Genomic DNA, 12,727 nt, shown 5'->3' with positions numbered 1-12,727 from the left:
ACTATCCAACAAAACCCATCTATGAATAACTCTTTAAAGGAGTTGTCCCATAAATAACAAATACCACCTGTCCATAGGACATATGTTAAATGTATAATCTCTTGGTTGCCGCTGCTAAGACTCCCATTCATCATGAGAACATACATATTCATTAACACAGGATGATTTAGGTCCCTCCATTCTCAAGATCAGTGAGGGTCTTGGTAGCCAAACCCCAGTGATCATGCATTCACGATCTATCCTGTGGATGGGTGATACATGTTTATTGGACACCCCAAGTAAGGCTTTTTGCATATTTTAGCTCGCTAGAGACCATGCTAGTGGGAACTTCACTGATCACTAGGGGGACCAAGGTACTTTGTCCCTGATCACTAGGGGGACCAAGGTACTTTGTCCTTACCAGTCCATGAAGTGTTTGTCTATAGCAGTGGTCAAACCTATATGGAAATACTCAGTGGGAGGTATAAAAATATCTGCATGAAAGCAATTTTAACTTTTAATTGTGACAAAAAAAAGCTGTAAAACATTTTTTTTTCACTAAAAGAATGAAACTCCAAAATAGATATTCACAAGTTACAAGCAGCCATCCCTCTGCTGACCACTAAGTGGCACTGTTGGTTATCTGCAAATTGTACAGTAACCCCAGATGATGGAAGTGCCCCCCTTTTATAATACACCTAATATAACTACGTATTAGTGCTATGAGTATATCGTTCAGAAGAGAAAATTATTTTCTTAAATCTTTTTTTTTTCAATATTTGGATTTGAATCCGCTCTTCATCCATTTCATATGCTCAAATCAACTTTAATCTGATTTATACTCTGACAGTCACTAAGAGAAGATTATTCTCAAATTATAAAAAATAAATAATCTTCTTATGCAGCATACGTATTTACTTTTATAAGGCTATGTTCACACTAAGTGTTTTTTCTGCGTTTTTTTATGCCTTTTTGTATGAAAATTTTCAGCTGCGTTTTACAGTACCAGCAAAGTCTATGAGATTTCAGAAATCTCATGCACACACATTGGTTTTTGTGTCATCAGTATTTTGTGCTTTGCATGTATTTTTGCACAATAGAGCATGTCACTTCTTTCAGCGTTTTTCACCCATTGAAAGCAATGGGTGGTGAAAAAATACTTGACAAAACGCCTAGTGTGAACATAGCTATCAGGTTTTGCTGCATTTTTAGTGAAAAAAGCAAGTAGAGATGTATCTGAAACTCATTTATTTTTGTGACTTTACCTTCATGTCTTGGTCACCTGAGATGGCAGTTTGGATTAGGACAGTTTAATTAAATTAGTGATGTGTAAAATGTAAACATTGGCTGAGCTAGGTGTGAGATTGAACAATACCTGTGGCCCACAGAGAGGTGAAATTGAACAATCTCTGAGCAACTCAATGGCATACCCCATAGTGTGAAAATAAATAGTGTCCTACAAACTCAATGCACTGCCAATGTCTTAGAAAAACTATTCATGAACAATTCACCTCCCCCCGTTACATTTGTAACTCTGGTTAATATGGTTTAACATACAGTGGTGAAAAAAAGTATTTAGTCAGCCACCAATTGTGCAAGTTCTGTCACTTAAAAAATGAGAAAGGCCTGTAAATGACATCATAGGTAGACCTCAACTATGAGAGACAAAATGAGAAAACAAACCCTGAAAATCACATTGTCTGATTTGGAAAGAATTTTTTTTTAACATTTTGGTGGAAAAAAAGTATTTGGTCACCTACAAAAGTTCATCTCAATACTTTGTTATATATCCTTTGTTGGCAATGACAGAGGTCAAACGTTTTCTGTAATTCTTCACAAGGTTGGCACACACTGTTGCTGGTATGTTGGCCTATTCCTCCATGCAGATCTCCTCTAGAGCAGTGATGTTTTGGGGCTGTCGCTGGGCAACACAGACTTTCAACTCCCTCCAAAGGTTTTCTATAGGGTTTAGATCTGGAGACTGGTTAGGCCACTCCAGGACCTTGAAATGCTTCTTACAAAGCCACTCCTTCGTTGCCCTTGTGGTGTGCTTGGGATCATTGTCATGCTGAAAGACCCAGCCACGTTTAATCTTCAATGCCTTTGCTGTTGGAAGGAGGTTTGCACTCAAAATCTCACAATACATGGCCCCATTAATTTTTCCATGTACACGGATCAGTCGTCCTGGTCCCTTGACAGAGAAACAGCCCCAAAACATGATGTTGCCACCCCCATGCTTCACAGTAGGTATGGTGTTCTTTGGATGCTACTCGGCATTCTTTCTCCTCCAAACACGATGAGTTGTGTTTCTACCAAACAGTTCTACTTTGGTTTCATCTGACCATATGACATTCTCCCAATACTCTTCAGGATCATCCAAATGCTCTCTAGCAAACTTCAGATGGGCCCGGACATGTAATGGCTTAAGCAGGGGGACACATCTGGCACTGCTGTATCGGAGTCCCTGGCGGCGTAGTGTGTTACTGATGATAGTCTGTGTAACGTTGGTCCCAACTCTATGCTGGTCATTCACTAGGTCCCCCCGTGTGGTTGTGGGATTTTTGTTCACCGTTCTTGAGATCATTTTGACCCCACAGGGTGAGATCTTGTGTGGAGCCCCAGATTGAGGGAGATCATCAGTGGTCTTGTATGTCTTCCATTTTCTAATTATTGCTCCCACAGTTGATTTCTTCACACCAAGCTGCTTGCCCATTGCAGATTCAGTCTTCCCAGCCTGGTGCAGGGCTACAATTTTGTTTCTGGTGTTCTTCGACAGCTTTTTGGTCTTCACCATAGTGGAGTTTGGAGTGTGACTGTTTGAGGTTGCGGACAGGTGTCTTTTATACTGATAACAAGTTCACACAGGTGCCAGTACTACAGGTAATGAGTGGAGGACAGAGGAGCCTCTTAAAGAAGAAGTTACAGGTCTGTGAGAGTCAGAAATCTTGGGTAATCAGACAATGTGATTTTCAGGATTTGTTTTCTCACTTTGTCTCTCTTAGTTGAGGTCTAACTATGATGTCAATTACACGCCTCTCTCATCTTTTAAGTGGGAGAACTTGCACAATTGGTGGCTGACTAAATACTTTTTTCCCCCCACTGTATGTCTTGCATTGGTGACCTGTGTTCATGCTTCTGTGGTGGAAGCAAAACTGAACCTGCTTTTTTGACGCTTGATTTATTTGTTTTCCTGTACTTTGTCTAAAATATCTTTTACAGAGGACCTGACTCTACTCATGTCTGGTTTAGAAAAAAAATTTATTCTGATACATCTTTTGGAACTCCGGTCCTCTGTCATTTCTCCTGTGAATGAATAAATTGACAAGTGGGATTTACCATTTCCCTTGTGCAAGTGGCACTAATTATTTTGGATTTCACCCTGTACTGTACAACCTCTGTTTAGCTTTCTGTATCTGCCTGATATTCCAGACTTAGGCCAACCATACACATTAATTAGAAGACTGTTGTCCGAGCCAACGGCCATCTCAGCCGACTCTCCCATACACAGGAGTGGTCGCTCAGCCGAGTTCTCCTGTGTTCTCTATTAGAAAACCACTGACCAATATATCTGACTGCGGCTTATATCCAGGAGAACAAAGCGATCGGCAACTCAAAATCAGACCTGACTGATGGACATCTCTTCCATGCCTCAATACACATCAGTGTCGGCCAAACTTGTTGAAATCGGTGGGTTCGGCTTGACATTGGTCTAATTTGTACGGGGGCCTTTAACCTTCTACAACTACCTGTATATATTGACAAAATCAATGGTAACACCAAGTTGTCTTTTTATTTTTCTCATATATTTCCAGGATGAATAATAGAGGTACAGCATAAAGCTGAGTTCTAAATCTCATAACGCTCCATCATCTTTGTTACGCGAGGTCGAAGTTATTAATGCCATAATACATTTAACATAATACTTATGTTCCTCTTTCTGTTTGCTTCTTATATAGCTTATACAAGATGAGAATGTAACCACCAAAGTAAAACTGCAAGCTCTGATTTATCCAGTACTCCAAATATTAGATTTTAACACCCCCTCCTACCAGCAAAATATGGATATGCCAATCCTTTCCCGCTATGTCATGATAAAGTTCTGGCTGGACTATCTTAATGGGAGCCACACTTTTGCCCAGGCCATGCTGGTTAACAATCACACCTCTTTAGACGTATATGAAGCCGTTGCACTTCGGCAACTTTTGAACTGGAATTCATTGTTGCCTTTGAGCTTTAAAAAGAACTACATGCCTCTGATACAAACTATAGGGAACCCCAGGATTGTTCAAGAGGTACCAGCTTTATTTGACACCCGGGCTTCTCCATTGATTGCACACAAGGAGACCCTTCAAAAGCTTCCAAAAACCTATATCTTAACCTGTGAACATGACGTCTTGAGGGATGACGGGACCATGTATGCAAAACGGCTGGAAGAAGCTGGTGTTGACGTCACTCACGATCATTATGAAGATGGCTTCCATGGCTGTATGCTCTTTGCTACCTGGCCAACTTATTTCTCAGCTGGTGCCAGAACAAGAGACGGCTATATCAAATGGCTTAGTGAGAACCTTTAATGAACATGACATACCAAATTTACAGGGACTATGAAGTTAGCTCTGGAAATGAAAATGCAAGACTTTCATTTTAGATTTGAAGGACTTTTCTTTAATTAAAAAAAAAAAGAATCACTCCAGCAATTTTGTTTTGCCTATATAGTTCAACATAGGCTATTAAGGCATAGACAAGAGCCTCTGTATTCTTTGTGTATAGCAATTTTAGTTGATGTGCCGTTTTTATTCATTTCCTACTGAGATGCAGCCTACATATCCCATTCTGGCATTATTGAGACAGAGGAGTCTTCTCACATTGTGCCAGCCCTGAGTCCTTTCTCACAGCGGCTGTGATAGATGAGGGGCATAGAACTGCTTACTCACACTACTGTGTATTCTCTGTCTCCTCTGACTTCTGCTTGTGATGAGTTCCTCACTGTCACCTTTTACAAGATTTACACAACATTCGTAGATCATATAGACAGTGTGCCTCAGTACAGTTTTATAACTGCAGCTAGTCATTGTATGAACATGTCTACTGTATCATTGCTTTTCTATGAAGCATAAATGATATATTGAGTGGTGGGGGAAGACGTGCAGAGAAACAGGGAGGTCAGAGCTAGGTGGGGTATGTGAGCTGCCATGGGTGATTTTAACAGGTGATGTCACCATGTCGTCCTGAAGTCAGAAAGTGACTTTCTGTGTAGACATGGGAGAATGGACTGGACTGGTTGTCAGAGTGGAGATCACCTGTTACAGCTGCCATAAATGGGAGGTTTAATATGTATGGGAGCCACTATAGTAGGATAAAATAAATTTCACTTTGAGAATATTGCTGATGACTAAGCATATCTGCAAAAATGCTAGAGCACTTCGTTAACTAAAAGGAAATGTCTTTTCTGTATTTATTTAAAGTATCTACTAGGATAACCACAGAAGAACTGGAATTGTAGTATAGTCTGTTACATGCTTCACCACTGTGTATTACTTAGGTTGCTGGACCCGTTCGGTGGCCCCGTCGGGGCTTACGTCTGAACGCCCCCGCAAAACGGGATTCGGACTTATGCGCCGAGGGGTCTATTGACCATAATGGTGCCAGCAGAGTTAATGTGCACTCTGCCATGCATCATTTTTGAGTGTACACGCCTACTGGAGACGGACATTCAGACGCAGTCTAGTATGTCTGAGTGTCCGCCTCCAGTTGATCTACATACCTGAAAATGATGCACGGCGCTCTGCCAGCACCATTATAATCTATGGCCCCATCGGTGCATAAGTCCGAATCCAGTTTTGCTGGGTGTTCAGACGCAAGTCCCGACGGAGCCACCGAATGGGTGCTGGAACGCCATCTTGTTATTACACTTGAAATATATTTCTGCTGTAGGCCTCAATCTCCTTTGTGTGTTGACTACTCTGCACGTACTGAGCAGTTGCAGCGGTGACACCTTTCATGTCTTGCACGGATCATTACACATGTTCTATGGGATGAAATGTCGCTCTCCATATTCCCCTGTAGACTCTGCTTCTATACCGTGCATTATACACGACCCCTATAGAACAGTACTGACTCCATTGCCTTACAGACCAAAGTTCACACACGTGAATCAGGCCTTAAAATAGCAGGTGGGCTCTGCAATATTGCTCATGTTCATGGAGCGGCGTTATAGTTTTCTCTGCTCAGAAAGTGTAAGTGATTTTACCAACAATCCAGCACTCCTTGCCAAGCACACCAAGGAATAAGGCAAGGAATGCTCATTAATCACTTGGTAGCTTTATTTTACCCTCTGCGGCTTTCGCCTGTAACAAACATTCACTGTAGAAATATTCTGTGCTGTAATGAGTTTGCTGAAAATCATTGCAGATACTTTGCACTAACCTCTACTGACCCTCATTGTCCTAAAAGTAAAAGAAAACGCCCGTGTCTGGCCCTTGTCCAGCGCCTGTGTGCTCTCTACTGACTCGCATCATAGCTTTTCTAGGAGCTGTGTGTGGGGTTTCTTGTTGTTTTTTAATTGTTTAAAGCTATATGGGAAGGTTGTTACCTCCAGGAAAGGAAATCCGTGTAATTATATGTTCACTTTCAGTAGTATTGGTGTTAGCAGGAACACAATTTAGTATTGCTTTGTGGATTTAGATTATCTTGGACTGAGTTTTCCAGCTGCATTATATTAAAATCTGATCCAATGTTTTTTTTTTCTAGTACTGGACATGCTTTTATATCTCCGCACTGGATGTAGGATTTATACGCTTTTAATTACTTAGTGGAAAACTGTTGTTAACGGGATCATCTCCTGCGTGCAAAGAAGCAGCTGTGCCTTACAGGGTATATGGTGTATGTGGTGCATTGATGTCAATACCCGGTGTAGAACTTAATGCACATTTACCTTTTTTTTTCACGCAGAAGATCCAGTTTGCAGCTGCTTTTGCTGTGGCACACTCGGCCCATCTATGTGTTCAGATACTTCCACACTGGACATGTTTTTTGTGGAACTTCCGCAAATTTGTGATTGCAGAATTAACACAACATTTTTGCAGTTATCATAATGGTTTCCACTGCGTAATGCCACAGATATACTGCTGACTCTACTCTTTTTGCATTGTGAAGGGATCTAAGGGGTAAGGTTTCTCTTGTGGAGAGTGACATGCCAGATATGGCATGCCAGTATGAGGAGACTTGTATGCCTTCCATGCTCCTCTGGGAAATTAAATATGCAAATTGTCTCTTCAGAGAGGAAGAGGAATAGAACTGTAGCTCAATCTATTGGAAGTAGCAATCCTAAAAGTTCATATCTAATTTCCCAGAACAGCATGCAAGGTGTTTAAGTCTCATCATACTGGCGTGCCAGACCTGGCATGTCACTCTCCACAAGGAGAAACCTTATCCATTCGATCCCAGTCTTAGCCTCTCACCTATTACGGATTTTCCATCCAGATAATCCAGATGAAAAATGTACTGCAAGAAGGAAAAGAACACTTGGAGAAGCGGAATAGAGCGGCCTGTTACGCATGTGCCATGCTGCTGCTGCTGCATTAACTATAGGAGTGGGTTAAAGGGAATCTGTTAGTAGGAACTATCCTCCTAAACTGTATATATGGGCACACAGGTTATAGGAAGCTGAACAAAATTATACCTGCAATCCGATGCCTTATTCCAGAGAAGTTCACATTTTTCTAATGGGTAAATTAGCAGTTAAGATCTATGGGCCGGACGCTGATCTCACTGAGAATCTGCCTCCAAGAGATTATTTTAACTGAAAGGGGACATTACCAGTGTGAGACCTGTAGCTAAAACAGGACAGTAGGACTGAATTTTGTCTCCTTACCAACACATTAGCAGCTGCAGCTCTGCTGTACTGCAATAATATAGCAACAATGGTTGCTTGTGAGATGGAAGTTGAAGCCCTGAGAGGACACTTGTAGATGTGTAAGTAAGGGCTTGTGCACATGACTTTATTTTCAGTCCGAGTTTGATCCGACAACGTTATTCTATGGGTCCGTAACACATGTCCTCTTCTTTTCTCTCAGACAAAAAATCGCAGCATTCCTGAGTTTGAGCCGATATTCGGATCGCACTCGGTCATACAAGTCAATGAGTCCATGGAAACCATCTGACAGCACTTGGATGACATCTGAGTGCAGTCCGATTTTCATAGACAGACAGAAGGGAGAAGATGGAGATTTTTTTTTTCCATCTTCTCCTCATCCCAGAGAATGGGATCACACTGTGTTCAGTTTGATCAGAGTGAGATTAGCATAATGGGCCTGATTCTCTCAGATGAGAGAATATACACTGGTGTGACCCTAGCCTTGTAATCACACACAGCTCTGTCGTGAGATCAGGAGAGCCGTCATTACACCTCACACTGACATCCATTGCATCACACAGTTAATGCCCCTTTCATTTAAACTAAGTTGTGGAGGAAGATGCTCAATGTAGATCAGTGTCCGGCCCGTAGGAGAGGTCATTTCTATATAGGAAAAGTGTTGATTTCTCTGGAATAAGACATCGGATCGCAGATATCAAGGTATCATTTTATTCAGCTTCCTATGACCTACATGCCCATATAGACTGCTTGGGAGGGTTGATCCTACTGACAGATTCCCCTTGATGTACACTTAAGCTTTCTGTTTATATTATTTCAAGCTGTTTTTCGTTTGTTTTAAAATACCCATTCCTAATGTTGGCTTATAAACAAATCTAATCTTCTTGGTGTGTGTTTGTGTGTATGCTTTTACAGCATAAGAAAGTGTATAATATATATTGCCGTGACTGCACAGGTCTCCTACCCAAGTTACTGAGGGCTACGCTGTGGCCTGAACAGTATATGTGGCAGGATCTCCTACTAATTCACTGTCGGCCCTTAGAGCCACCGAAGGAAATGATGTCACAGTTCAAAGTGAAGTGACGATGAATCGTCTCACTCCAAGTGCTGTTCTCCCCTCTGTCTGTGTTGGCGACATCACAAACCACTCCTTACAGTAGTAAAATGTGGCCATATTTTCCATAATATAATGTTTGGCAGTTAATTCTGTATTAACTTATATTGTTATGTATTGATCTTAGAAAAGTCATTAATACCATATTTTTTCTGAATAATTGCCATATTGTACTTCACACAACTGTCAACAAACATTTTAAGAATATTTATCAAAAATAATAAAATTTAATGTGAAAAGATTTCAGAATCACGTTGTTTTTTTTGTATGTTATTTCTTATTATTGTACATATACATGTGTTAGTCTATATTCACACATCCGTATGACGCGTCCTAGTGCCGTCCGTTTTTTTTTTTTTCCCCCACAGACAGCACACTGACCCATAATTTCATCGATCCTACACATGTAAAAATGTACCCGTGTCTCTAGTTCTTGAGACTAATGGTGACATGTCCTATTCTCGTCTGTATTGCTGGTCAGAGTCGGCCATTAAAGTCTGTTTGGGTCCATGTCAAAAGGAGGACACAATGAAGACATATTTTTGTACTTGACTGTTTCATCCAAATTTAATTTGTTTTCTTTTTTTTTTTTTCTCGTGTGCTTTTTACATTTTTTTTATTCTATTCTTTATTTTACTCACTCCTATAGCGCCATGTGTTATATGGATGGGTGTAACCTAGACTCTACAGGACCTATGACACCCCGTCAGCAGTCTAGTGGGCACCTATCTACTGATAATTTTCATTGACATTTCTAAGTGCTGTAGACAAAATATCTGACTCTTTTTTTTCATAAGAATGTACTTGTACCGCAAAAAATGATATCGCCACACAGTACAACTGGCCGGACGACCAAAACTCTGCTAATGAGTGCACAGTTTTGTCTTAGTGAGCAGATGGAGTATTGGTCTTTCATCCAGCTCGCCCTACATTTAAAAAATAAAAAATTTCGTCCTTTAGTAGGTATTTATAGCGTACCACAGAAAAATCCACAACATGTTAATGGTATAAAGCCACAGTGAAAGGATTTATGGATAATCGTGGGATGGGCATCGCAGAGAAACCATAGAAAAATACAAAAGAAAATATGCGACGTAAAGGCCCACAATGTACTTAAAAGAGTAAAAATACAATCTTTATTAGTTATAGGTCGATAAAAGATCAATAAGGTTACACACGGAGCACAGCACACAAATGTTCATGTACAAGATTGAAAAAAAGGGGTACCTCAAGCCCCCAGCATAAAAGGCCCCACAAAAAATAGTGAAGGTACGTTTACTGAAACATGGTCTTCAATTTTGAAAAAACTGACATAAAAAGCAATGTATATAAGACCAGTTAGAGACAGAGTACAAATACATAGATAGTAGATTAGTCAGCCCAACTAGCTATCATGTAGAATAATATATATAAAGCCAATATAGGCAATCACACAACAATATCTTCATGTAATTTTTAGGCAAAAAACAGGGTCTTCAATTGTTTTATATATATATATATAGATATATATATATCTTGCAAAATATAATGAACAGTTGAGTCGGACGAAGCTGCCATAAAAGCAGTATATACAAGACCAGTTTAAAGTAAAGAGCACATGCTCATAGATAGTGAGCTAGTACCATATAGGGCAGTATATACAGAGACAATGTGGATAAATGCCTATCAATACCTTCAAGTCCAATGTAGACAGTGGGCCAAGAGCTGGGGGGTGAGTACCCACCCCAACGCGCGTTTTGGCGAGCCTTCCTCAGGGGGTATGTCACTGCATGTCAACAGTCCTTTTTATATATGCAAGGGGAGCTTCCGTTGGACGCCGCACAGCGGTTTCCACTCAGCCTTGAGGACCTGTGATGACACTTATCGCGTCACGATGGGCGGAGCGAGCCGCGGCGTCGGCATCACGTGATACCCACGTGACGGTCAGCTGACCGTCTCGCAGGTCCTCACAACAAGACGCCGAGAGCCGGGGAGCGCGCAGCCAACGTGACACGCAAGCGTGCTTGGTCGTCAGGGCAACCATGCAGTGGCTAATCGGGTGGATAGTCAAGGAAAATATAACTGACCCGCATGCTTATGGTATAAATAGGTAGGAGAACATTCATCTCAGAACAAGCTCAAAGCAATTCATATACCTGGCAAAGAAACATCAAAAGGGGCTCACTGGAAGTAGAACAGTAAACAAATCACATATATACAGATGTGGCAGCAGAATATACAATGTTTACAAATAACGGGATGAATAATATCCCAATATATATTAGATACATTCAAAAATAATACATAATAATTTCAAAGAAAATAAACAGGTATAGTAGAATGTATCAACAACCACAAAAGGTAATAATAATAGTATTTCTTCAGTTCAAAGCACACAGATATCGATTTTACGCAGCCATAGTAGATGCAGTGTAGATAAGTATATCTTCATAGAAGAGATTGCTTATATCTTCATAATTGGAGATGGATGTAAACGGAGGCAGATCATATATTGCATATATAGCAAGATGGGAAAAAAATAATGCCCACAATATGTCTGAACGGGACATGCAGATAAATGTACGAACATCTAGGATAGATTAAAAAACACAAATGAATAAAAAAAATGATAAAACAATGATAAAATAATACAACGATGCACATGAGTCAGCAGTGGGCGATCACAGAAAAGGGACGAAACTGAGGTGTTCGTTTAACCCTTTGGGATGGACAGTATCCAGAGCCCAAATCCAACGGGCTTCTAATTGTGCCAAACGTTGACTCATCTTTCCACCTCTGGCAGTATTTGTAAGCTAATCTTTACCCCGCAATTTGAGAAGTGTGCCGTCATAGTCATGATGTAATTTAAAGTGACGGGGAATGGTCCTAAGTGTGGATACATCCGAGTGACCAACTGCCGCCTGAATGCCCAATACGTGCTCACGAATCCTCACTTTGAGCTGGCGAGAAGTTAGGCCTACGTAAATGAGACCACACGGACATGTAGCAAAATAAATCACATATCTAGATGTTCAGTTAATAGGTCTACAGATGTCATACACCTTAGTCCGTGAGGAATCATAGAACTGAGTAGCACATTCAACATTAGGGCAGGCTATGCAGTGGCCACACGGTCTGCATCCAGGCGCAGGACCAACCCCATCAATAAAGGCCCCTTCCTGCGTAGTCTGATAATGACTACGTATAAGATAGTCCTGTAAATTTTTTGATCTCCTAATAGTGATACTGGAGTAGGAGGTAAAAACTTAGAAATGGTAGGGTCTGTCTGAAGAATAGGCCACGCTTTAATTAGGCAAGATCTCATACGGGATAATTGAGCATGGTAATTGGTAATGAATCTCACTTGATTAGTATCATTTATGTTCTCTCATTTTTTATACAGTAAATCTGAACGTCTAGAATATCTTGCCCGATTGAACGCCCTTTTGACTACTCTCTTGCTGTAACCCCTCTCGTAAAAGCGAGATTTTAATTCCTCAGCTTGCCTGATAAATTCTTGATCAGAACAAATTCTACGCAAGCGAAGAAATTGTCCTACTCCAACGGATTGGATCATATATTTTGGATGCGCTGAAGAGGCATGTAATAGAGAATTGCTAGCTGTGCGCTTCCTAAAAATCCCAGTCTGAAGAAAATCATTGACATCTCTACGGATGGTCACATCAAGGAATCTAATCTTGTTCATATCGAATTGATAACGCAAATAATGTGAATATTTATATTACTTAAGAGACTGCATAAATGGATGCAACTGTCCCTCA

At 40.7% G+C, this 12,727-nt stretch overlaps 1 protein-coding gene across 1 annotated transcript in view; it reads left to right on the top strand.

Moving 5' to 3' along the window:
- The window catches only part of NCEH1 (neutral cholesterol ester hydrolase 1), a 47,620-nt gene extending 38,415 nt beyond the window's left edge, over nucleotides 1–9,205 (top strand). The window contains exon 5 of the mRNA XM_073674908.1: nucleotides 3,936–9,205. Coding sequence (XP_073531009.1) covers nucleotides 3,936–4,553 — 618 coding nt within the window. The 3' untranslated portion in view covers nucleotides 4,554–9,205. The remainder of the gene's footprint in view (nucleotides 1–3,935) is intronic.
- Nucleotides 9,206–12,727: the final 3,522 nt, after the last annotated feature.

Source organism: Phyllobates terribilis, unplaced genomic scaffold, assembly GCF_046119375.1.
Source record: "Phyllobates terribilis strain yellow unplaced genomic scaffold, ASM4611937v1 Scaffold_3__8_contigs__length_932513732, whole genome shotgun sequence".
Taxonomy (NCBI): domain Eukaryota; kingdom Metazoa; phylum Chordata; class Amphibia; order Anura; family Dendrobatidae; genus Phyllobates; species Phyllobates terribilis.
Note: the sequence above shows the minus strand (reverse complement) of the source record. Positions and strands in the feature narration are given on the sequence as shown.